The 26,530-nt window shown below is 42.4% G+C and overlaps 3 protein-coding genes across 4 annotated transcripts; 2 read left to right on the top strand and 1 right to left on the bottom strand.

Moving 5' to 3' along the window:
* The first annotated feature begins 581 nt into the window (after window positions 1-581).
* tinf2 (TERF1 (TRF1)-interacting nuclear factor 2) lies at window positions 582-11,511 on the top strand. The gene is made up of 11 exons (XM_079669185.1): window positions 582-915; window positions 1,159-1,361; window positions 1,486-1,593; window positions 1,861-1,956; window positions 2,767-2,877; window positions 3,270-3,393; window positions 6,113-6,902; window positions 8,502-9,068; window positions 10,441-10,499; window positions 10,603-10,670; window positions 11,044-11,511. Exons 1-11 carry the CDS (start codon window positions 888-890, stop codon window positions 11,164-11,166), a joined length of 2,277 nt encoding a protein of 758 aa, XP_079525311.1. The 5' UTR covers window positions 582-887; the 3' UTR covers window positions 11,167-11,511.
* A 400-nt stretch (window positions 11,512-11,911) lies between these two features.
* Window positions 11,912-15,249, bottom strand: dhrs4 (dehydrogenase/reductase (SDR family) member 4). Its single transcript, XM_079669203.1, has 9 exons — window positions 15,023-15,249; window positions 14,619-14,734; window positions 14,026-14,203; window positions 13,815-13,916; window positions 13,661-13,731; window positions 13,524-13,575; window positions 13,061-13,195; window positions 12,337-12,392; window positions 11,912-12,247 (listed from the first exon to the last, which is right to left on the bottom strand). Exons 1-9 carry the CDS (start codon window positions 15,032-15,034, stop codon window positions 12,133-12,135), a joined length of 837 nt encoding a protein of 278 aa, XP_079525329.1. The 5' UTR covers window positions 15,035-15,249; the 3' UTR covers window positions 11,912-12,132.
* efs (embryonal Fyn-associated substrate) lies at window positions 14,083-26,297 on the top strand. Of its 2 annotated transcripts, none has more exons than XM_079669184.1 (8): window positions 14,083-14,220; window positions 16,578-16,767; window positions 17,550-18,833; window positions 19,026-19,151; window positions 20,711-21,628; window positions 22,123-22,185; window positions 23,481-23,738; window positions 24,133-26,297. In XM_079669184.1, the coding sequence occupies exons 2-8, from the start codon at window positions 16,756-16,758 to the stop codon at window positions 24,316-24,318; spliced, it is 2,847 nt and encodes a 948-aa protein (XP_079525310.1). In that variant the 5' UTR covers window positions 14,083-14,220; window positions 16,578-16,755; the 3' UTR covers window positions 24,319-26,297. The 2 variants fall into 2 exon arrangements, with proteins under 2 accessions (XP_079525310.1, XP_079525309.1); XM_079669183.1 differs by lacking the exon at window positions 14,083-14,220 and adding an exon at window positions 15,402-15,653.
* Window positions 26,298-26,530: the final 233 nt, after the last annotated feature.

The raw sequence follows: 26,530 nt of genomic DNA, 5'->3' as shown, positions 1-26,530 counted from the left end.
GATCATTTTAGTTGAAGCCAATACTGTTTGTACAGTTTTAAACATCTGATAGTCATGTTTTAAATTGTATAGCTGCTTATATTAGCTGATATACATGTCCAATCAATCTATTTTCCAACGCTAATTCCTAATATATATATATATATATATATATATATATATATATATATATATATATTACCCTTATTCAAGGATTTATCTTGCTTTTTCCTGGGCCTTTATTTTGCTTCATAATAAATTTTTTGTTTGTTTTTTATAGTACCATCATTCTGTGTTCATAGGCTCATTAAAATAAATTGACAGTCTTAACACTATTTCTCCGCACAGTTTTAAACTATGTTGAACTATAATTAAACATTTAATAAACAGATGGTAGCAACCAGCTCCATGACTTCTATCTATATGGTGCTGGTAGCAACTGCTGTCGAAACTGCTACGTCATATCCTGTCAAATCAGGGTGTGCGCTTGTTTTAAATATTATAGTTCGCGCGCGGACGGAGTTTCCTGTTCGAACCAATGTCCTTAATTACAAATGCACTAAGCACCGCTAATCCGGCGCACCCTGGTGAGCATTTGAAACCCTATATATTGTTGCGGCGAAGGCGGGAGGATGAGAAGAAGAACTTTAGAGAAGTGTTGCTAGCTGTTTGAGCCTTTGAGCGGGTAAACAAAAACAACAGGACTACCGAGGCGTAACGTTTACGACAGATAACTGCAGGAGTTAGGAAACAACATTCTTGAAGTATTTCCTGTTTAACGTTCCTCGGGTAAACTGTTATTTTAGCGGCAGATTAGAAGCGGAATTTGGGAGTAATGTGTCAAAGTTGCTAAGCTAGTTAATAGACGTCCACCTCATTAGCTTAAGCTAGCTTGCAAATTCAGCAGTATGACTGCAAAAAAAGCTAAGGAAAATGGTAAGTGTTAATAAATGGAATAAGGATTCAAATAAATGTGAAACTGTCAATATTGTAGTGGCAGTGGAAGGTGACAATTTGACAGCTGATGTGGGACCCCTGCAATACCATCACCTGGGTTATTGCCAGTACTGTAACATCGGAATCTTCAATCTATAGAGACAGATACACATTCTCAACCCTGCCTATTTATTCACATGAGTTGCAATGATTGTTGTCTCTTTTCTTTTGTCTCTTGCACAGATGCCACGCTCCCTTTAGCTGCACTCCAGCTCCTGGCCCCGCCTGTGCGCCTGGTGTCTGCAGCTCTGTGGAAGGTGATGGAGCAGAGGGATGTGATGCACTATGGGGTTGTGGAGGAATTTGTGACCTCACTATGTGAGACTGTCCCTGGGCTGCTCACTGCGAGACACCAGGGCAAGCTGGCACTGGGGCTGAGAGCACGGGTGAGAATCTGATGCCTTTCCTATCTACCTGACTATAATATTCTCCATTTTGACACATCATTGCCAAGTATTTTTAATGATCCGTTTGCTGGTCTGAATGTACGGTTTATCAATTTATTTTCAGTTGATCTTGGAGCTCTGCTCTACACAGCCAGATAAAAAGGAGATAATGTCACATCTGGAAAGGATCCGTGCTCCTGCTGCTGTGTTAACCTCCTCTGCAACTACTAAAGTAAATTACATTTGATATCTAGACTCGCGCAACAAATTGCTTTCCCATTTTTGTCACTGTAAACGGTTTGCAGGTTTTATACTGAAGAAAAATGGCATGATCTTTATGCTCCATGGCCTCATGCTGCATTACAATTACAACAGTTAATATTGGAGGTATTTGCAGAATTAAATGTTACACAATCTCGGACTGTAGTGTTGCGTCAATATATTATTTTAAGACTTAAGGATGGAAAAAGTTTAATTTTGTTTCTATTTTGTCTCCTAGAAGAGGGATTTAAAAATCATGAATACAGTGGAAGGTTTCCAATCATTGGTTCACTCGCTGCTAACAGACACAACGAGGAGGACACATTTCTTCAAGGTGAGTCCTTTCACACATTTTGTATCTGCATTGATGTCTGTAGGATTGTGTCACAGGCTCAGCTAGGGATGGGTATCGTTTGAAATGCATCAATTCCAGTTCTTATCGATTCCCCGTTTCGATTCCAAAATTGTAAAAGAAAGAGGTCAAACGTTTAGATAACAAAAATATCTTAATTCTTTTAAGCGTTAACTGACATTTTTACAAATAAAAAATATACAAGCAATACAAATGTATTGCATAATAGCTGTGCTTTATTTTAACTGCAGAACTATGCCTGTGGCAAGCTATTAACAGGCATTATACTGTGCCTTGTCTTTTTCTTTTTTAGTGTAGTGGAACTTCACTTTAGAGCGTTTACTGCAATCTATCTTTGGTGTTATGAAGTGACTGAGCTCGTGAACTGTCTACGGGAGGGCGGGGGGAGCCTCGCTGCGGGGCAACTGTGGACCTCTGTCGCCTGTCAGCGCAACTTACATGATGCCGTTTGAAAAAATTAAGGGCGGTGCCGGCCGTCAGCGTACGGAGCCGGCTTTCAACGGCCCGCTGACGACCGGCCGTTCTGTGATTCTCCAGAACACACAGATGGCCAGTCCGACCTTACCCTGTATTCCACCGGGTCACCGCGGCGCAGACGGACCCGGTGGAATACAGGGTCTACCGCGTCTATGAACCGTTAAGCAAAACCAAAATTGTGTATTTTGTATGGGTACCCGGTACCCGGCATTTTCTTATCGGTTCTCATCTGGAACCGAGTTTCGGTTCCCAACCCTAGTTACAGCCGACACATCTTATTCTGTCTTCTATCAGGAGGTGTTTCCTGTGGATTATGGTCCTAACTTTGACCAGGAACTGGAGAAGCTGCTGTGGGAGTTTCTGATCCGACTGGACCAGTTCCTCCCAGTTCCCAACCTTGCTCAGGTAGTGGGTGCTTCTGGGAAAACCCTGCCTTTTTCCATCACACATTCAATCTATTTTATGTCTCTTTATCTGTACATTTGAAAAAATCACATTTGCTTTGCAGTTGATACAAAAAGTGTACGAAGACGGAGGGTCTTTTTAAAAATTTTTTTTACTATTGATCATTTATAAATGCCTGCTAACATGTTTTGATTCAAAGAAATGGTTTATATGTTAGGCAAGGCAAGTTTATTTATACAGCACTTTTCAACACAAGGCAATTGAAAGTGCTTTACAAAAATGAAAGACATTAGGAGCATAAAACACATTAGAAACATTAAAAAGCAAAGATAATAAATCATGAATAACACAGGTACATGAATACAAGTTGTATGTATGTCATTTGTCTCCAGACTGTGTCGTGGCTCAGTGAGACCCCCTCCGTCCTGGAGGCGTGTGCGCGGGCGGCCAGCCAACCCCAGCTGCTGCAGACACTGCTCCAGCATCAGACCTGTCTGGGCCACCTGGAGACTGCAGGTACATCCTCATCACCACTCAGGCCAGCTAACATGTATAGCTAGGATTTGGGGTAGTGCCATATTTTAAAATGTATCACATTTACATTGGAATCCATAATCTCGCTTTGGAAATCGAGCTGCTTATGTTGTTTGTTATTATAATTGATGACATAATTCTGCCCTAACAAATAAAGAAAAAAAATGTTTTCACTATTAATTAATTATTTTATTTAGTTATTTAGGGTGGGGTAGGTAATTCAGGAGAAACCAGCTCGAGTGCGCTAAAATGTGAAAATACACAGCTGGAACAAATCTGCCACTTCCCTACAGAGCCCCTCCTCCAACACACTAGCTGTGTCCCAATTCAGCGGCCGCATCCTCCTGAGGATGCATTCGGAGACCGCATACGTCACTTCCGCCAAACGAAGGCTGTCCCAATTTTTAAAAAAAGACAATGCGGCCCGCAAATGCAGCCTTCTTTCCCCAGATTTAGAGGATACATCTGATGTACACTCCGCGGTGTACCATATCCCAGGATGTAACGGGTGACGGTGACGAATGAGTTTTAAAAAAAATATATGGCTTGTGACGTCCCATCAACGGCTACAACGGTTTCAGCTGGATTTGTTTTTAAATGTACTCACCCAAATAGTAAACGACATGAAAGAAAAGTAAACTTATTTAATTTGTGTATTTAAATATACGGGCAATTGGAGATGTCTTCTTTATATTACATACATAAAATAATATGAAGTGAAAATATTTCTAAACCCTGTTTGGTTTTCATATTGTTGGGATTCATTATAAAGCAAATTTATTTATTTAACTGCTTTTGTTATACAAATCTTACTGCAACAATTTTGTTTTGATAGGGAGCAAGGGGCAGACTGCGCATTTTATCCAGATGGGCGGGGAGAGTGAAGCCCTCTTCACGGGGCCTGTTGCGACCTCGGGAAAATAATTTAAACATATTATATAACACCAAAATAAGTACAGCTAAATCTGACTCCATATTGAACCGTTTTGAAAACCGTTTGAAAATAGTTTGAAAATATTTTGCCTAGTGTCAGAAATGATTACCGGCACTTGTGACTGCAGCTGGTTGCTAGGTGACGGGGGTGGTAAAATGTAGGGGTAACTGCCGGTGACGTACAAGGACATGCTCCGTAGACCGTCTCATTTCGCAGTCCGCGGAGGACCCAAGCTGGGTCCTTTCTGAAAGCGAGGCTGGGTCCTCAGGAGGACCCAGTCTCTGAATTGGTACACAGCTATGATGACCAATGAGGGCACGAGATAAGTTTGTGCACAGATGGAAGGCTGACAGGCAGGTAGGCCATCCAGTTATTTTAGCCGGGCCGGCTAAAATGATTGGTCGTGCTTTTTACAGCGCTACGGCTTCCACAGATGACATTTTTGTATGGATTTTTTGTCAAAGCACTTCAGATATTCATTGCTATCGGGATGTTGAGAGCATTCTATGGAATATAACAAAAAGTGTATCTTGAGCCGGTTTCTCAAACTTACCTACCCCACCTTTATTTAACAGCATGTATTTCTGTATTATATTTTAGCATTTATTTTATTATTCCTTTATTTATTTACTTCTCTATTAATTAATTAATTAATTAATTAATTAATTAAAGGTGGGGTAGGTAAGTTTCAGAAACCGGCTCGAGTGCACTAAAATTTGAAAGTACACAGCCAAAAAGAATCCGCCCCTTCCTTCAGACTTCCTTACAGAGCACCTCCTCCGCGAGAGCAGGCTGCAGTAACATTACATATCAGGCAAAGCTCAACACATCTAGGTTAGCAATACTACACAGCCAAAGCAACTCCGATATTGACTCTGGTTTGACTTCTCCTAGTTTCCACTTTCTTTTTGTTCTTAATTTGCTCCGTAAAATTGTTTTCTTTTGCGACCAGTAGATGATGTTGAACCTAACTCTGCCATGGTGAAAGTGGCCGCCTGTTGCTGGCGAGTCATTGAAGTACTGCTGCAATGCACGCCCAATGAGGGCACGCCCAATGAGGGCACGATATACATTTGTGTGTGCACGAGATGGAAGGCTGACAGACAGGGCGGCAATCCAATCCGTTTAGCCGGGCCGGCTAAATGGATTGGTTGTAGTTTTTACAGTATTACGGCTTCCACAGATGACATTTTTTTATGGATGTTTTGTCAAAGCACTTCAGATATTCATTGCTATCGGGATGTTAAGAGCATTCCATGGAATATAACAAAAAGTTTATCTCGAGCCGGTTTCTGAAACTTACCTACCACACCTTTAATGCATTTTTCAAATGTATTTACACTTATGGACTTTTCCGTCCTCCATAATTCACCACACAAATCTTGAAGCGGTGTATTTCTTCAGATAAAAACATGAATTTTGAAAATAATTACATCCATCTTTTTTCTACAAATGTCGACAATGCTCTGGAGTTATTGGGAATGTTGAAATCACACAAGAATGAAGCTTAAAGCTAGGGCGTCCACCCGGGGGGGGGGGGGGGGGTGCTTGAATTTTTACTTGAGCCGTCCCTTAGAGATACTGTCTTTTTACGTTAGTGAGCCGGATCATTTGGCTCTTCTCTCTTAAAGCGCCGGCTGTTTTGGCTCCCAAACGGCTCTTCATGTTACCACAGTTTACCACGGAGCTTCAGTCTATGCTGTCTATACAGCCCTACTAGATAGGACGGTGAACTTCCTTATTAATCCCCATGTTTCTTTTTCACAGGATCCCTCCCTCCAAACATGGGAGACTCCATCCTGACTTCCCTCTCTCTGCCCCCCTCTGGAAAAGTCCCTTCAGATCCTCCAACAGGAGCCACTAACTCTTTTTACCAGTCTTACAACACACAGACAAGAGACAAAACCCCATTCATTAAACCTGTTATCGGACTCATATCTAATGAAGATGTCCCATTTATGATCAGGACACAGAGAGGGGAAGAGCAAGCAAAGGACGCAACCAACGAGCACTGGAACCCAAAAGAGAACTTCACTGCGATTAAACCGAAACTCAAGGACGATAGAACGATCGAAGGTGAAAAACAAGTGGAAGAGGAGAGGAAGGAAAGCAACGGAATGAAACGCAAGCAACCTGACATGATGGAAAGTGATTCCGATGATGAAGAGGAGGAGGATGATGATGAGGAGGAGGAGGAGGAGGAGGAGGAGGAGGAGGAAATATTAGGCATGAATAAATCTGGGAAAAAGAGGATAAGCAACGGGAAAAGTGAGAGAGTAGATGACAGAGCAGCTCTTAAGACCTGTATGGTGCAGCTGGGCGTCAAAAAGCTGCCTGAAGACCCTTCCCTCTGCTCCCTTTTTGCCTCTTGTCTGAGGAGCCAACCCAAAGTTATTTTACACAAGCTGTCGGTGACTCCTGCGAGCGCCAACAGGACTAAATCCTCGTCTGTGAAGCAGCAGAACCAGAGGAGGACGTCCCCGGTTAAAACTCCAACACGCAAACTCAACCAAACTCAGAAGCCTGGCTCGGAGCGTCCCGGCCTGGCCGATAAAGAGTAAGAGACGTCCACATTCAGAACCATTTAGTATTATGTCAAGTATGTATTGTAGAAAGTTCAGCGGCTACTTTAGAAATAATTTTCAATTCCATTATGTGTTCTGGATTTAGTTCAACTAGCATTTACTATGTTATCTATGTGTTTTATCGTACCTTTTTAAAACGTTTCATCATGCATGTGTTTGTTAGGGACGCTCCGATGAGGCCGGTCACCGGAGTCAGAATCGGCCGATACCGATCATAGGGTGGGTGGGGGCTATGGGGATCATCCATTTCATTTGAGTGTCGGACCCCAGGAAGAGTAGCTTTTGTCAAGAGCAAAAGCTACTGGGGATCCTTAATAAACATAAACATTTCAAGTGATGTTTAAAACTCAGTTAACGCTTCAAAAAGTTCAGACTAATTTTTCAATACATGATGTGGTTCAACAAACAACAGCCAACCTAATTGTTACATTCAAATGAACTACATAATTCAAGTTTACATTCACTTTGGATAATAACACGTGAGAAATGAGCGGAAGCGCTCTCTTTTCCTCTCTCTCCCTCTCTCTCCCCCTCTCCCTCTCTCTCTCCCTCTCTTTTCCTCTCTCCCCTTCTCCCTCTCTCTCCCCCTCCCTCTCTCTCTCTCGCCCTCTCTCTCGCCCTCTCTCTTTTCCTCTCTCTCTCTCCTGACAGCCTGTCAGTATCTTATGCAGCTCACTGATCCAGTAATGAGTGACCCGACTGAAGAATAAATATATGTATAACTAGTTTAGCTTGTTCCAGAGGAAGATCAAATAGCTAAGTGTGTTAGGTCTAACTCTTACGGCCTGGCCACACGGCGGCGTGCGTTGAAGCTTGCCGTCGGGCGTGTCTGAAACTCAACCATCAACCAATCACATGAGTCTCTCTCCCCGGACACACAAGCAGCGGTTTGATTGGCTAGAGCTTGTACTGGCATACGATTGGTTTTGGCTGACGCTGCTGCAGAGTCTTCAAAAGTTGAACATTGCTCAACTTTTGCAGCGAGCCACGCCAGCAAAGCTCCACTTCCCACAATGCAGTTCGGCGAAGAGTGACGTCACCCCATTCAAAGTGAATGGTGAAGCTTTCAACGCACGCCGTTGTGTGGACGGGCCGTTGGTGTGTGTTTTGCTCCGCTCACCGGTCCGTCACAGCGGGCGGAGCTGCAGGATTTCTGCTTCACACACGTTGCATACCGCTATTTTATTGTCTTTCTTCGGACACCTTAAAATACTGCCACACCGGTGAAGCCATTTTGGCGAGCTTGTTTTGCCGCACACTGAGAAAAGTGTCATGTATTTTTCGTCATGTGATCGGCTCTCCTTGTCGGCATTTATAGAGAGCATCGATGACTCTATTAAGAGTGAATATCGGCCGATCGACCGGAGCATCTCTAGTGTTTGTCATAAAAACACATCATTGATCTCTGTGGCAGAACCAGATGTTTTAAATTGACTTTTATATTGGACAAAATTTGAGATTCCGTGATATTTTAGAAACAAATCAATACTGATATCATTTTGTAAAGAATATTTCACATTTAAACCTGTTATCGGACTCATATCTAATGAAGATGTCCCATTTATGATCAGGACACAGAGAGGGGAAGAGCAAGCAAAGGACGCAACCAACGAGCACTGGAACCCAAAAGAGAACTTCACTGCGATTAAACCGAAACTCAAGGACGATAGAACGATCGAAGGTGAAGAACAAGTGGAAGAGGAGAGGAAGGAAAGCAACGGAATGAAACGCAAGCAACCTGACATGATGGAAAGTGATTCCGATGAAGAGGAGGAGGATGATGATGATGAGGAGGAGGAAATATTAGGCATGAATAAATCTGGGAAAAAGAGGATAAGCAACGGGACAAGTGAGAGAGTAGATGACAGAGCAGCTCTTAAGACCTGTATGGTGCAGCTGGGCGTCAAAAAGCTGCCTGAAGACCTTTCCCTCTGCTCCCTTTTTGCCTCTTGTCTGAGGAGCCAACCCAAAGTTATTTTACACAAGCTGTCGGTGACTCCTGCGAGCGCCAACAGGACTAAATCCTCGTCTGTGAAGCAGCAGAACCAGAGGAGGACGTCCCCGGTTAAAACTCCAACACGCAAACTCAACCAAACTCAGAAGCCTGGCTCGGAGCGTCCCGGCCTGGCCGATAAAGAGTAAGAGACGTCCACATTCAGAACCATTTAGTATTATGTCAAGTTTGTATTGTAGAAAGTTCAGCGGCTACTTTAGAAATAATGTTCAATTCCATTATGTGTTCTGGATTTAGTTCAACTAGCATTTACTATGTTATCTATGTGTTTTATCGTACCTTTTAAAACGTTTCATCATGCATGTGTTTGTTAGGGACGCTCCGATGAAGCCGGTCACCGGAGTCAGACTCGGCCGATACCGATCATAGGGTGGGTGGGGGCTATGGGGATCTTCCATTTTAAGTGATGTTTAAAACTCAGTTAACGCTTCGAAAAGTTCGGACTAACTTTTTCAATACATGATGCGCTTCCACAAACAACAGCCAACATAATTGTTACATTCAAATGAACTACATTATTCAAGTTTACATTCACTTTGGATAATTCCTCTCTCTCTCTCTCCTGACAGCCTGTCAGTATCTCATGCAGCTCACTGATCCAGTAATGAGGGACCCGACAGTGAAGAATAAATATATTTATAACTAGTTTAGCTTGTTCCAGAGGTAGATAAACTAGCTAAGTGTGTTAGGTCTAACTCTTGGTGTGTGTGTTGCTCCGCTCACCGGTCCGTCACAGCGGGCGGAGCTGCAGGATTTCTGCTTCACACACGTTGCATACCGCTATTTTATTGTCTTTCTTCGGAGAACTTAAAATACTGCCAGACCGGTGAAGCCACGCTTGTTTTGCCGCGCACTGAGAAAAGTGTCATGTATTTTTCGTCATGTGATCGGCTCTCCTTATCGGTATTTATAGAGAGCACCGATCACTCTATTAAGAGTGAATATCGGCCGATCGATCGGAGCATCCCTAGTGTTTGTCATAAAAACACATCATTGATCTCTGGCAGAACCAGATGTTTTAAATTGACTTTTATATTGGACAAAATTCGAGATTCCGTGATATTTTAGAACAATCAATACTGATATCATGTTAACGACAAACATGGTAATATTGTCTACTTACTATTTCATATTATTTCTGTACGCTTTTGTGCACAATAAACCAATTTAACTATGAATTTGACTTGCTGCCTTTTCTTTTTTTAAACGTTCTATAGATATTCTTTAGAACATTGTTTTACAAATACCATAAAAAACTAGTTCAATTTTTTCAAGTTCATCCGATTTGTCTCATTGTATTATGTATGGATATATATTTATTGCTCTATATTATTTTAAAGATGTATCATTCAAATGTATTTACTTGCCAATAGACTTCAACTCTAAAAAGCAAAGCAGCTATGTGAAATATGACTGTCTTTCTCCATTTACCTTTTAGCCGCTACTAAAACTGAATTGAAAACAAGTGGTTTAATGATATTGTTTCTACCCAACAGGAATCACCCTGTATTGCCCGGTGTAATCGGCTCTCCTTCTCAACAACACAGTAACTCAGGTGATTTAAAAATGAATAAAAACTAACTGCAGGGAAAAAAAACAGAAAGATCAACAATGGGGAAAAAACATGAGTTTAACTGTGTTTCCTTTTTTTTGTTTAGGTACTGGAAACACTGAAGACTATGTCGCGGATTCTGAAGACGAAGCAACGAAAAATTTCAAAGTCAGGGTATGTTTTCCTAAACTACTAAAAGACAGTGTTTCAATGAGCAGTACGAATCCTTACAATATTTCCAATTTAATCTTTTAAAAAAAAATAGATTTAGCTTTGAAATTCATTCGGACAATTATAGGTTAATAAAAATCCATTGGTAATGACTCAAATGTGCAATTTCGAAACCGGATCGCACATTCAAGACATTAACTTTAAGCCTTCAAAGTGAACCAAACAAGACGCTGACAGTAAACGAAAAGAGATGGGACTGTGAGTTATTTAAGAAAAAGAAAATACTGGTGGAATAAATGTTTCTCTCACTTTAGTGCTGCTCTTTCTATCAAGTTGGTTCCTTCCTCTGTTTTCTAACTGAGCCTGTCTCCCTCAGCTGTTCACAAAGCGCTACTACAAGACCAAACACGGCACATATGTCCCCACTCTGAGGGAGTACTGGAAGCCCGGGATGAAACGGCGGGACTTGTCTTCTGCTGTCTGCAAAAACAGACGATGAAAAGTGGTCATGTGGTTTTTTGCCTACGGCCACATCGACCGAAAAGCCAAAAATAAATCTATATGCACCAGCCACGGAAGGTGACGACATTTATCTAAGACATCTGTTTCTCTTGGCTCACGACGTCACCCCAGCTGAGTCAGATTTTAATTTTAATCAGTGGTTTTGTCATCATGGAATACAAGCCTTAAAATGGCATTATGATTTATTATGGGCACTTTTGTAACGTTTTTGAAATTGTTTTCGTATAATTTTGTTTGTATCTGGATCATCTCCATTACATTTATTCATTTTTTAAATAATTAAAATATATGTTCTTGGTTAATAAAGGTTGTTAATATTGTGCATGCATTGCATTCACCATGTTTGGATCACATTGCTGGACTGCTGACACATAATGGGAACGAATTAAATAAATGCAATTTGAGATGTGTGGAAGTAGTAAAGAAACCATTTGAAAAACGTTTCCACAAGTGGGTTTATCAATAGTATATTAAGCAGCATTCTGTTATGGACCGAAGCTCATCATTTTTGAATTTAGATTGAATAAATTCCACCTTTTCTAGTGTTCAGTGTACTTCTCATACTGTCTGTTTTAAAAGGGTGTAAGTGATGTATCTCACAAAAAGCTATTTAAAGCTGCATTTGATATGAAAGAGAAGTATAACGTTTTATAATTTAAGCACTGGTTCATCATGACATGATCACTGAAAGAACTTCCTATTGAATTAACACATCTAGTAGATTGTGAGGATGAAATTATTTATCACAACTATCAGATTAGAAATCCTTCAAATTCACAGAATATCACAATCATCACAGAAAAACTAAAATCTTCAATAATTAGTAAGGAATTTTACATGTCTTGCTTGAATGGTATATGAAGCTTTGTTCTGGCTGCGTCCGCACTTCAAGTCAAAATGTAATCAAAACATATACACACACACTTTTATTGGCCCTAGAGCTTCAGAGTCGACAGCCTATCCCCCCGGTCACAGTGATGGTCTCTCCGGTGATGTAGGACGCGTCCTCCGAGCACAAGAAGGCAATCACTCCACCGATCTCCTCTGGCTCTCCCACTCTATAGGGAGATAAACGTGAACATATTAAATATGTTGCTCATGTGTGTATTGTCTGGCATATTGGTGATACATTCCCATGTGAGCATACCTTTTAATGCTCATATGCTTTTTGAACTCGTCCATGATGTCTTCGCTCCCCGTTAACTGCCACAAAAACAGTCATGTGTTATTATCAGAGGTGGAAAGTAATGGAGTACAAATACTTTGTTACTGTTCTTAAGTAAATTGTTCTGGTATCAGTACTTTACACCACTACACATTTTTCTGACAACTTTTTAGTTTTACTTCTTACATTTTTAACTCAAATACCTGAACTTTCTACTTCTTACATTTTCCAAACAGGCTGGTTCCTTTAGTTTGAATGTGTGTTTGGTGGCGTGATCATTATTATTTAGAGTCATTGCGTGCCTATTGATTTGAACACGATTCGTGTATCCGTCATTTCCTGGTCTTCTCTAAAGAAGAGCGACCAATGAAAACGTTGTCATGTTGCCGTTGTTCAGCATAGAAACATTCATTAGCTAACAATGACATTATTGTTCTATTAATATAAAGGGAGGTCAGGTGCTCTTTAAAACAGCTGCTAGTTATGGGTACTTTTTACTGAAGTACGTTTCGAAAGTCCATACTTCTTTACTTTTACTTGAGTAAAGAAGTTTAGTCAGTACTTCTACTTTTACCAGATAATTTTTAAACATGAATATCTGTACTTCTACTTGAGTAAAGGATGTGTGTACTTTTGCCATCTCTGGTTATTATAGAGACTTATAAATAAGAGTGATACAAAGATAAATGTATGTTTTTCTCCTCACCGCGCTGCTGAATTTCGTTTTGATGACTCCAGGGGCCACGCAGTTGACTCTTATGTTACTTTGAGCGAGCTCAGGGGCCAGGGCCCGGGTCAGACCCAGCAGAGCCGTCTTACTCACACTGTAGGGGCCCAGAGCCTGCAGAGACACAGTGTCCATAACATATACAAACACAACCGTTTACAAAATGACAACAAAACATGACACTGGAATTAAAATATATAATTACTTATTAGCTCTATATGTCAATATACATTTGCTTGTTCTACTTCTATGCTCATCAATGGTGGGAGTATTTAAATCCTTTTACTAAAGTAATCAATATTACTAGTAAAAAATACTCCACTATTAGCCCTGCATTTAAAACCTTATTTAAGTAAAGGTATGTCAGTATTATCACGGATATGTAGGAAATGAAAAAAGATATTCCGTCCCAGTGTTTTAGTATGATATAACTGTCACTGACCTGCATTGGTTGGTATCCAGCCACAGATGACACAAATACTACATTTCCTCCTCTAAAAAGAAAAATACAGAGCATTTGTCATAAACATATATTTTTATAGTATTTTGGTCTGGATCACAGTTTTGTTCGTTACTCACCCCCTCTTTGTCATATGAGGCACCACCAACTTAGTCATGAGGAAGGCTGATGTGACATTTACAGACAGGATCTAGAAAGAAACGACGAAATGCTCCCATAACATATTCTGAATTGAAATCCTTTTAACAAATGGGCCTCTCTGTATGTGTGTACCTTGTCCCAGACGCCCTCAGTGGAGTCCATGATGTTTCCAAAGAAAGGGTTGACTGCTGCGTTGGACACCAGGATATCAATGCCACCGCACTGATCCAGAGTCTGTTCCAAACACAGAATAGAGCTGTTAATGAGGTAAGAACTGGATTGAATCACTGAAAATCTCAAAATTATTAATATGCATGGTTATTAGAATTATAAAGATACTCACTAATTGAACCAGTTTTTCTCTGTCTTCTTCCTTGCCGACGTTGCAGGTGGTCCCGGTCACTGTGATGCTTTGGCTCTGCAGCAGGGCCACGGCTTTGTCCACGTTGGCCTGTCTCCGGCTGCTCACCACCACATGGGCTCCTCTCTTACCCAGAGCCTGAGCTGCAGCTAGGCCAATTCTGAAGAGGAGACAGGGGTAAGAAAATAATGGTATTTTGGCCATGATATAATACCTCTATCAAGATTAATCAGTATGCTAACTGTTAAATAATTATGCTGATTTGGCTGGTTATTAAAAACATTTGTAACGTTTCGTGTCTTTTTTAGGCTAGAGATAAATTCCAGCAGGGGCCGAAACTCATATTGCCCAATGATTTTGGAAACAAGCTTGATACATCTTATCTGTAATTAATTGTATTCGCTGGGCTTTCTCCATTGATATTTGACATCAATTTGAATGTTTTTATTATCCTTTCAGAACCACTGCTTTTTCCAGGACAGCAGTTAACTATTGCCAAAGTCAGTTTCTTACTAACTGTTAAGTAGGTTTTATTGCAGTACAGACAAAACAAGAGTTAAACAGCTAGTTCTTACCCATCTGTGGAGGCAGTGACTATGGCTACCTTTCCAGCAAGGCTACTTTGAGACATGTTCCTTTGGCAAGAAACAGGGTTGGTCCTAAGGCACCTGAATACACTTCTTAACATCACCTGTGGATAGAGAATAGTAAGAAATATTGTTTTATGAGAACACTGGGTATCTAGGGCAGAGGTCGTCTGGACTCTTGACAGCAGTGTAGCTGACATATAACAGTAAATTAAGTTGGAAACCACTTTGTCACTAATTTAAATCAATAATACACAACAAGGTGAAGAGAAAGCAATGATAAAATACATGATCGTTATTTATATACAAAGGTAAATCTCAGTTTAAATGTATACTTTGACTCAGTGTTGACTACAATAATGAACTAATGTGCAAAAAGAGCGTTGTCTCACCCTGCCGTTCATGCAATACTGAATATGAGCTTGGACTGTGGAAGAATTTCTTAAAAGAGTGTCAAAGTTTACTGCTTGGACCTTACTACAGACGATTCGTGCTACATTCAGTGTTTTCCGGGGTAATAGTCCCGCTGTCAAAATAAAAGCCTCTAGCAATAGCTTGTCTGCTCTTAATTGGATTGTACTGCCAATTCCGTCCAAAAAGTGATGCAATATGATGAGGACATTCGGAATTGTGTTGCACCGTTATGTGATATTGATAGTTTGGGGCATATTTGTAGTTTTAATCCCGCAGTTTTAAGCTCATTTTCTGGTCTACGGAGAAATTCGGACGTCCATGAACGTAACTGGAAACCGCCAGCCAATCACGCAGCTGCTGTGTTTCCAGGCTGGGGATATCTACACGATTTAACAGATGCTGGATGGGTCTAAAGTCTGCAATGGACACCCATGCTATGCTATGTAGATCAGTGAAAAGCGTCACCTCGTAGGGGGCGGAGATAATGTTGTTGTCATAGACGAAAATGATTGAACGCCGATGGCCTCAGATTTTCACGCTTGAAAAGAAGTGATTTTACGTATCATAGACTGTACATCGAAGCGAAGTTTATGGGCGAAAAGAAGCAAGGTACTTGTTTTACATTGGCTGTTTTTGGTGCTTACATTGGCTGGTAAACAGGTTGCTTGTAGCTGTTTTGACCCGGCGGTGCTATTGTTGTTTTTAACATGAACTTTAGCGTTAGCAGCGAAAGGCAATGAAGATAACCAGCGGTATCATTGCTAACAGCATCTGGCTAATGGTGGTAGGTAGGCCGCGACAACACAGCTCGCTTTTCTGTAGCTTATTCCTTTTCTAATAGTGTATAATTTAAACCTGGTTAACGATAGAACATGTATTTAAAGACGAGTGCAAATCAAGCCCCCGGGAAGTGCGCCGTCCGTTGAAGCCAGTTTTCGGAATGGCCGTAGTGGCCAAATGGTGGTACTACACGTTCAGTGACGTCATTTTGGCCCGCAAATACTTTTTCCTATTGACTTACAGTGGGAAAGAGTCGTCTGTAAATCAGCGTGTTATCGATTTTTCCCCAGCATGAACACTTGAATAGCTCTTATTTGAATCATTAGAGTCTAAAATATGCGCTTAAAGCTGAATCGAGTTATTTTCTCTTCAGTCATTTGACAGAGCCGAGAGCGCGAGATGGGAGGGAAACTCCAGTGCGCATGCTCAGTAAGCAAAAGGCCCCGGGTCATCCGGGTACTTTCTCGCTCCTATTTGGGCTTCATGCGCCACTGAGCAACTCTCATATAAATGAACGGTGTATCCAGTTGTCGTTATACATCCATGGTGCACACCACTTATTTAGCTACAAAGCTAAGCTAACCTTAGCTTTCGCTTAACGGGCTGCATTCACATTACTGGGCGTGGAAAGTAGAGACAGGTGTTGTCGCTGCCTGCCCACCTTTCATTGCACATGTGCCTCGCAACGTATGAGTAACCGTCACGGTGTGTTATGAATGTGTCGTGAAGAAATTGTGTGTTACACCTATGCAGGGATCGAATGAAGGCAGAGACGACGAGGCGCCGGGACTTTAAACATGTGTTTAAAGCTGTGCTTCTGCACCGAGCCTCTCCGGAGACCAACACATCCATGAAAACCAGATCCTGCTCTAAATGGACTACCCCGACTGAGTTATAGTTTTCCTGAGACACAACTGATAACTTTGCAACAATGTCTGTCTCCGTGAGTACAGTATTTGTCTCTTTTGTTTGTATTCATTTGGATGTACTCGTAGGAATTTGCATGTACTCTTCTGATGGTAATGCACAAATGTGATCAAAACTAACTTGAAACTTTAAAAAAGATATGTTTTTACCTCTAAAATGTATATTATCTACTGTATCTATTTATTTTATCTCGACCCTCATTGCCTCCATTACTGTTTTAGGGGGTCCCACATGGCTCAATAGAGCCCAGCTGTCCCCAGGGGGTTGGTTTAGAAAATGAAAGGGGGCCTGACTCTGGCTTTGCGATGGGCAATTAAATTCTAAACAGCGAGGGACAGATGTGCCTCTCATCCCCTCCCCCTCCCTCTCATCCCGCTCATTACCATTTAAGCCCTTGCGTCCATCTGATCATTGATCCTCCCTGACAGTGCCCCCCCCCCGCTCATAATTATTGACACAGCTGTGAATTTTGAGTTCGGTCATTTTTCTAGCTTTTATATTATTCATTTTTGTGCTTACCCCTCCTTTTCCTGTCCCTATTTATCTCTCATAGACATTTTACGAGATCTTCCCTATCCACTCCTATTCACTCTTCTTTCAATAGCCCTGAACAATCAACCTTTTTATACCCCTGACTTTTCATCGCCATGTCAATGTACTTGTTTGTTTGTGGTGTGCTGATGCGAGACACTGCTTGTGTGAATTAAAAGCTACTTTAAATGGCCATTTGGTGTGAGAGATGCTGAACAGAAGGGTGCGTGTTTATGTTTTCTACTCTTGTCTCGTCCTGTTTCTCAGACGGTTTTGGCAAAGGCGCTGTTTGACAACGCGGCAGAGAGCCCGGAGGAGCTGGCTTTCCGGAAGGGTGACATACTGATGGTTCTTGAACAGGAGCAGGGTGGTGGGCCGGGTTGGTGGCTCTGCTCCCTGCATGGCCGACAGGGCATTGTCCCTGCCAACCGCCTCCGTCTCCTCCAGACCGCCCCACCACCGGACTCTGATCCCCGTCGAGGCTCCACTGAGGACTCTGTTTACCTTTCCCCTGTCCCCCCACTGGCTCGCTCTGCTGTCAGCAGCAGTGCAGAGGACTTAGACGGAGTGTATCGCTCCCCTCCATGCGCGGGTGAGGGCCGAGTGGCTGCCTCGAGGCCGGGAGAGCTCCGCAGAGTCGAGGCCGGGCGCCCGCGCTCACAATCCAGCTCTGGCACCCGGCCCAGACCTGACTGGGATTTAGGGATCGGGGGACGTCCGCGCTCACCCTCCCTCAGAGGACAAGGCACGGAAACATCAGGAACACTTTATCAGTCTCCAGTCAGTCCCATGCCTAATGCAGCTCTCATGGATTCAGAGTCCGTGTACCTCGCCCCCACAGGACTTCCAAGGGCTGCCGATGAACCAGAGGACACTACATATCTATTTCCAAGAGAAACACTAACCACAGAACACTCAGACGACTGTTACTTGGTGCCTAAAGGTACGCCGCTTGCAGGGGAAGATGTTTACCAATCTCCAACAGGAGGGATTCTAGCCACTGCTTTTTGCTTGAATGGCGGAACACCCGGTACCCCCCACTCTAAAGCAAGCCAGGGCTCACCTGAGATGTACCAAACACCCACCGCTGTTGGAGCATGCCTCCACAGGACTCAAGCCACAGTTTTGGCCCATCAGCACCCGTCTCCAGTATCCCCTGCCCAAGCATCTCCCAGACCTTTGCTAAAGGGAGTTTTACCCAACCCAGCTGCAGCCAGGGGTAAACCCGGCCTGGGGGGTCACCGGGGGTCTCCTATGCTGATCAGAGCAGGGCAGGTCAGGGTTCCTGGATCGCCAAATTTCACGCGCAAACCCCCTCCACCAGCACCTCCAGTGAGGGGAGTCACCAGGAAAGATTCAGCATCGTCAGCAGATGCTAACTCACCCAAACCCACCGCTCAGGTCACTCCTGTAAGCCTGCAGCAAGAGGAGGGCAAACAGAGGGGGGTTCCTCAGAGCAAGGAGGAGAGGATGAGTAACGGGCTGGAGAAAAGCAACAACATGCAGAACAAAAAAGGAGAACATCAGGATTCAGATGCTGCGGACGATCAGGTATGTCATGATTTTAAAAGGGTTATTTAGTGTGCTTGAATTGTGCTGTTTAACAGGCGTTGACATATTTATATTCCAAATTCCTCTGTTGTGAGAATTTGCATGTGGTCTGAGTTTTGTTGTGTTTTGATACATTTCTGTCGACCAAGACCTGCAGCATAACTTGATGTTGGGCTTTTGTCGTCTTGGCAGATATATGACACCCCTCCCAGCGGCAGGTGGCAGCGTCAAGTCCCATCTTCCATTGGTGATGAGGACGATAATGGGATCTATGACACCCCCCGCTGTCTCCCATCGCTAGGGGATTCTGAGAATGAGGTAAAGAAAAATCTAAGAAACAGCCACAGAAAGAGTTGTTTTTCAAATGGGGGGATTTCATTTAAATTACCGGTAGATGTATTGTCTGTTGCAATGATTCATTGATTGAGAGAAAAAATAATCACCAACCTTTTTGACACAACAGATGATTGGTTAAAGTAACTTCCATGTAAAACAGTCAGGAAATGCTGTTCTCACCTTTTCAAATGTAAAGGTTTCTGGCTTTTCCTTGATTTACGTCATATTAGAATTACATCTTCCTGTTTTTAAATGACAATACCTTTTGACTTAAGAAACGGCAATGTACTTTTCAAACTACTTTATAATAATTTGCAGATTAATCGATACTGAAAATAGTTGCAGCCCCTTTTTTTTTTTAAAGTCACTTCGCAGCCGTTAACCTTCAGCAACACAGGCTGTTCAGTGGTTTTCCTCCTACATGTGTTTGGCCTATAATCACGCGGCTCCTTTAGTTTCAGGACAGTCAAAAGCCACTGTAAACTGTTGAAATCATGTCTGTACAAGTGTCACGATTCCCCACCGAGAGATGACTATCAGATACCCGGTCCCCATTTCTTCCCACATTCCGCCATCAGCGTGTCTCCCTGCCCCCCCCTTCTAGGCAAGGCCACACCTGTCTCTCTCTGCTGGGGGAGCCTGTCTATCCAGTCTTCAGTGCTGCTGCTATTTTCTCTCAGTCACACCCGCCTGTCAGAGCCATACCAAGGCAAGCAGCAGCACCCTGCCCCCAGTGGTCTCCCCTCTAATGTTGCCTAAATATGTCCACCAGCTGTTATGGTGTTTCCCTCTTTGCCTGGAATAACTGTATGTGCTTTTAACTGTTTAAGAGGACATGTGTTTGTGGTGACTCTATGACGCCAGTTTTTTTACTTTAACAAGTTCAGTCTGGTCATCCAAGCACAAGCCAGGTTTAAAAGAAGTCTTCAATCGAAACTAACATTACCAAACATGTTACTACGGGTTCATCAATGGTACAATTCTGAGCTGATACCGAGGTTTAAATGAACATTTATGCCCGACGGCAATTTTTTTGGCGTCATTTATTCAACTTTCTCTGCAAGGTAAACAGAATGAAATCTTAATTATAAAAAATAAAATAACTGTTTTAAAGTCATTTAGGCTTTAATTACACTTACTTTGAATGAACCTAAATCCAAGCATACCAATTTACAATACAACCTTTTAGTGGAATGTCATAAAATAACCAAAAAAGATTCAAATTTTGAAAAATATCTGCGTTAAAGGCCTTTTTGGCGTGCTATACATTTGCCTAATCAATGACCGCCAACCATTATTATTATTTTAATGTGACATAGGGACTAGAAACATCAATAAGGCCATCTTTCGGTATAACGTTCTTGCTGCAGATATTCCCCCAAAACAATGAATAAAATCGATTTGATCCCCCAATGCCACAGAAACCCCATATTGTGTTTTAACACCATGCATACGTTCTGTTACAGTTATCATCCGCCCTCACAATCATAAAGTAAACAACGTGATGTATAAACATTTCCTTTCTCTTCCCTCACTTGCAGGTCTATGATGTTCCCTCCATCACTCTGAATGTCTCTGACTTCCAGCCTGATGAAGTTGATGACGATGTCTACAGTGTCCCCACGCTTCCTGGTGTCCCTCTGGGCCCTGGAGACTCCACCCTCAGTCACTCCGGAGACGACGTAGGACAGATCTACCGTGTCCCCGGCCCGGAGAAACGAGCCAGCAGCGGCTATCAGAACCGGGACTCTTGTGAGCCCGACTGTGGCATCTACGACATGCCTGCATTGACTACCGAACTCCTCGCTCACTCTCTGTCGTCCTCGTCCACCTCCACCCGCCGCCTCTCTGTCTCGAGTAACGGATCGGGGGACATGCAGTGGAGGGTCACGCTTTCCAACCTCGTCCACTCGGTGCTGAGCTCCGCCTCCACGCTGTCGTCACGGGACCTGGCCACCTCGCTGGCTGAGATCCTCTCCACCTGGAAAGCATGTCTCTCCGACGACCCCCCCCCCCCTTTCCAGCAGACGTGGGCTCGCCTCTCCGACCTCCTGCCGGCGCTATCCGCCTTCGGCAGCGCCCCTCCCTCCGAGGGGCTGCTGACGCTGGTCCAGCGCTCCCTGGAGGAGAGCGCCCTCCTACTGCAGGCTCAGGGTCGACCACGTTTGCCTTCCCAGGACTCCCTGTCCCGCAGGCCGCTGCCCGCGCTCCCAGTGCCTGATGGGAAGTCTTCAGGAGGCGGGATGGGCTCGCGTAAAGGAAGCTGGATCCAGGAGAGGCCCCTTCCCCCAACCCCTCAGCCTGCCTTCCCCTTGGCCCCCACTCAGTCCACGGTGACGCTGACGGTGGGCCCCTCTGATGGAGAAGACGACCCCAGCAATGAGTACGCAGGGATCGGCTTAACTCCCATGCCGGCCCCTGTTCCCACAGGGGACAGTGTGGGATACGTCAAACTGCAGGTCAGTGTTTATAATGACATGAAATAACTGTTCTCAACATCAGTGTGAAAATGTATATCTCTTTTTAAGATTCAAAGTCCATAATTTGAATAAATAGATTCATACATATAGATATTTAATATCTACGTTTTTAGATTACATGTTGACTTTTGGACTGAAGTTATTGGAAATGTTCAGATCACACACAAACCAGCACAGCCACCACTGGAATCTAATTTAATGCTAATAATATTAATGCATAATCTTTATTGCTTAACTGTGCAGAAATATAGGTTTTTAACAGAATATATAGACATGCATACATTTTGATTTGAATGTGAAAGAAAGGAGGGAAGCTTAAAATGTTTCTGATGTTTTTCTGTGCTTAAACACATCAGTTTGTGTGCCGTTAACTATTCACACATTTCACAAGAGTAGTTGTATGGTTAAATTGCAGTCGAACGTGGTCTGTTATTATGTCTGTTAACATTCCTGACTTTTTCATCTCAAACCAGGGCAAACCTGAGCCACTTCCTGATGTCCTGGGTGACAGCAGACACATAACAGCAGACCCAACAGTGAGTAACTTCCTCTTGTTTTTATTGTTTATTTCTCTACCTCCCTATATACAATCCCTAGTTTCCACACGCAGCAAGTCTGCACAGATAGGTCATTGATTCACCCTGAGCACACTGTGTTTACTAATGAGCGTGGTGACTCATTAATCCCGCTTGCTGCAGCTCCTTGGCTCTTAATGTGGCGTTAACCCTTCTTAGCCTACACCTCACGTTATGTGACACTAACCCTTGTTGATGTGGATAATCTGTCTATCATGAAACACCTCTTTATTTGTTCTTCTGAGAACATAAAAGCCTGCAGCCTGAGATTTTGCTTACACGGCGAAATGACAATCATATACTGTTTTTTGTGGTATCTTTAAGGTCAGTTTTTTTCTCTTGTTTGAAACTGAGGTCATGTTTTCTTATCGCTCTAGTCTGCATTTCTTTCTACTCCTCGCAAGATTCCTTGGTTTACGCCATAGACGGCCAACAACAGGTCACTTGTAAATCTTAACAATCTTGCCTCACACGGAACGGAGGCAGCAGGACAATAAGTGACAGGAAAGCACAGTCATTCTTTTCAACAGTCTCAATTGCTGACGTACTGTTTGGATTAGTGTCTGACTTTGTCTGGCTTTTAAGTTTCGTGTGGGATCGTAAGATGCATTTAAAAGCAAGTGAGGGAACACGCCTTGCATTGCAGTAACACAGGCACAGAGAGGTCTGCTTACATTTGTTTACATGACGAAGCCCTGGTGTTCCTGACTTACACACATTCCATATGTTGGTCATTTTCTGGATTTATTATTGGTCTGTAAAGTGTCAGAAAAGACAGGGAAATTATCATTTCGTTTTTTAAAATATCTTGTGTTGTCCAACCAGCAGTCCAAAACTAAAACATGTTCAGTTTACTATGATTTATGACGAAGAAAAGCATCAAATCCTAACACTCCAGAAGCTGAAAGCATCAAATGTTTGGCATTATGCTTCAAAGATAACTTAATGAATATTTCCAATGATGGAAATGGTTGGCTAATCAACAATGCAGGAAGTAGCATTCAGTTAATTGTTGCAGTTTCAATGATTTAAATAAAAAAAAAAAATAAAAAAAAAATCTGACAAAGTGTCTCATTCATTTTCCCTGTTTTGATATTTCCAACTGTTTAGGGATTCAAAGTGGAAAACTTGTCAAAAGTGCACTTAGCCATCCACTGTTTGTGCTATATCCTAAAAATAATGACAAATGCCATTAGCATTCCTGTCTCTGTTTGACTCCCTTACATACTGACACTATTCCCTCTTTCTTTGCACAGTTGACCCCGTCCCCCCCCCTCCCGCTGTCCCTCTCGCTGGAGGACTCGGAGCTGCTGTCCTTCTACTCGTCTCAGAGCCTGGCGCACCTCTCCTGCCTGGCGGACGCCATCGACGTGCTCTTCAGCAGCGTGCAGGGGAACCAGCCGCCCCGCATCTTCGTGGCCAGGGGGAAGAGTCTCATCGTCACGGCTCACAAGCTGGTTTTTATCGGGGACACGCTCTCCCGCCTTCTCAGCTCTGCAGACCTCCGCACCAAGGCATGTAGAAATAAAAAAATATATATAGTCGCATATAAACATTTTGGAAAGTGAATTGATTTTCTACATTAGACCCCTATTACACAATATAACACCAGTATTTCACCAATATTACACACTTATAATGTTACACCGTTATTACACCCATTTAAGACTGTTATTATACTCATTTTACACCACTATTAAACCCTTATCGCATTGTTATTAAACTGTTATCATACCCGCTTTACACAGGCTGTCAAATCACTGTATCCCCCAGTATACAGAAACCTGAAGGGTTCACGAAATCACGAACGTTGAGGAATGAATGCACAAATTCTGCCTGCCTTTGTCTTGTTGGACATGTCAAATGGGTCTAAATGTTGTAATAATTGTGTTTTTTTTTCTTCTCTAGATCACAACCTCAGGGGGACGGCTCTGTCAGGCCTTGAAGACGGTTGTCGTGGCCACAAAGGGAGCTGCACAAAACTACCCTTCAGTGCCCGCCACGCAGGAAATGGTGGACCGGGTCGCTGAGCTTTCCCAGCAGGCAGCTGGCTTCTCCACGCTGCTGCAGCGGCTGGCGGAAATATCTTCATGATATTTCCGTATCGCTCTCGTAAAAAAAAAAAACTTTGTTTACACTACACATATTTTTCCCCTCTTTGAAAATGCCTTATTTGTTGTCGGACTCTTTCATTACCTTATCTTTTTTTTTTTCGGTTTAAGTGGGATTGAAGCCAGCGAAGGAATATGCTTTGTGGTTGCTGAGGGGTTGTGAGTGTCGGGCCTGTCCTTCAAGTGTGTGTCGGTTTGCCTTTTGTTGATACACTGACCTCCGTGCTTTGAAGCCAGGCACACTTGTGTTTTTGAGTGTTAACTTATTGAATATTTGAAGGCTCTCCGTGGCTTTGAGTGTCTGTGTGGACTGTTTATCTTGGGAGCTTTGCTTTATTGTGTTTGCCATATTTTCTTCCCTTCACATGATAGCCATTTTCCTTCCTTCCTCTATTTATTCAGCCATCCCCCCCTCTTCCACAAATAGCACAGAAAGAGGCCTTGCATCCTGTTTCTGGCCTACTTTTTTTTACTGTTAACCTGAACGGCCTTTTGTGATGATCATTCTGAAGCTGTTGGAAGCAGCGTATCGAGTGTTTCGGGCTTATTATGGAAGACATGGAATAGGCTGTGGAGTAGGAAGTCTGCCTCGCCTCCACTGAATCCGTGCAAGTGTGTTGTGTTTGTGAAGTACCCATATCCACTTCAAGGCAAAGATCAGTACAGCTTGTAATCCACTCAATAAGGATACAAATCCCTCAATAAATGTTCTGTTTACGTTAAGACATTTAAAATCCTGACGTCTGACAGAGAGAGAAACTATTTGAGCGGATAAGAGTGAGTAATGATGGTTCGGTGAGAAAATGCCTAATGCTGTTCTTTCCCACGGTCACATGGCAGCCTGGCAATGGATGAGAAACCAGTTGACCAAGCTAACCTGTCTGCACACGCCTTGTTATGATCTGCATGCTCACCTCTCTGCTTTTCATGGTCATTTCCCATAAGATGCTCTTCACCCCTGTCAACAGTGCTTTCTCACATCTAATTGTTTCAAGTCAGGTGGAAACTAAGGCTGGGTATGATGCATATATAATTCATTATATATAAATCTTTAACCATATCGCCCAGCTGACGAAGCACAGCACACTTTATTTTATTAATAAGGGGGATTTATTTGCATTTTAAATACAAAACACTTACCTGTTTTCCATCTTAGACTATTGTACTTCAGTCTGACCTCGACCCTAAACATTTATACCGTGTTATTATGTTGGTGTGCACACAAGCAGAAGCTGTGATGGATCATAATGCTTATCATATTTACACTAGACATCTCAACTCTACAAAGGTGCTCTTGATAATAATACTTCCAAGTGTTGGGATTTCTCTTCTGTATCCTCAGTCATATTGCTTAACCTTACCTTTTTTTCAGATCCAAATCGGTATCAATGCATAATTACTTTCTCAGTTGTGTGGATCAGTTTAAATTATTCTTTGGAACATTTTATCTTCTTGCTTTTTTGCATCTTCTCTGCTGCAGTGTCACCTTGTGGAGGTTTGAAGTATTGCTTGATGAAACCCTGCCTGCCAAAACAGGCTCTAAAAAACTGTATGTTTGAAGAGAGCAAGTAACCTTTAACAGTATATTTAATACTGTCAAATCTTATGTTATTTGCGTTCAGTTTGCATGGCTTTAATTTGCTTACATTTTATATATGCACATCCTTTTACCATGGGGTGATTTTACTGGGTCATTTACAACGAACAACATGTTTTTTTCCCAGATACATTTTACATTACAGTTCCAAGGTATGGCTGTATTTTCTTTTGTACAAGGACGTTTTTTTTACACTATGTGAACTCATTTGAGTCCGTATTTACTGAAGTATAAAAGTGAATATTTAACTTTTCTCCTACAGTAATACGCCTCTTTACTTTTAACACTACATTTGATGTCTGTCTTGTATTACTGTTCAGAATGCACAAATACATCTTTTGCAATTAAAATGTGTTCGTATTTTTCATTGACGTTGTGCCTGTCAAAAATATAAATGTTTTGTTATTTTAATTGTATTATATTTGCAGAGTATTTCTTGCCACAAATAATGTCCTTCAGAGACGTTACCACTAAACATCCGAGTAAAAGTAGAAGTAAGAGAGTGTTGCAATACTTGAAAGTAAAAGTTCTGCATTCAACTGTACTTAAGTAAAAGAACAAAAGTACCTATTTAGTACTTGTTATGCAAATTAGTCCA

The sequence above is a fragment of the Notothenia rossii genome (assembly GCF_949606895.1).
Source record: "Notothenia rossii genome assembly, chromosome: 3".
Lineage (NCBI taxonomy): Eukaryota > Metazoa > Chordata > Actinopteri > Perciformes > Nototheniidae > Notothenia > Notothenia rossii.
Note: the sequence above shows the minus strand (reverse complement) of the source record. Positions and strands in the feature narration are given on the sequence as shown.

Coding starts and splice junctions, on each gene's coding strand:
- tinf2 (XM_079669185.1), top strand. CDS start 888: ATGACTGCAAAAAAAGCTAAGGAAAATG. Junction 1,362..1,485: donor CACTGGGGCTGAGAGCACGG/GTGAGAATCTGA, acceptor ATTTATTTTCAG/TTGATCTTGGAGCTCTGCTC. Junction 9,069..10,440: donor CCCGGCCTGGCCGATAAAGA/GTAAGAGACGTC, acceptor TCTACCCAACAG/GAATCACCCTGTATTGCCCG.
- dhrs4 (XM_079669203.1), bottom strand. Junction 14,204..14,618: donor GTCACTGCCTCCACAGATGG/GTAAGAACTAGC, acceptor TCTCCTCTTCAG/AATTGGCCTAGCTGCAGCTC. Junction 13,576..13,660: donor CCTCATATGACAAAGAGGGG/GTGAGTAACGAA, acceptor TTTTCTTTTTAG/AGGAGGAAATGTAGTATTTG.
- efs (XM_079669184.1), top strand. Junction 18,834..19,025: donor CAGATGCTGCGGACGATCAG/GTATGTCATGAT, acceptor TCGTCTTGGCAG/ATATATGACACCCCTCCCAG. Junction 21,629..22,122: donor TGGGATACGTCAAACTGCAG/GTCAGTGTTTAT, acceptor ATCTCAAACCAG/GGCAAACCTGAGCCACTTCC.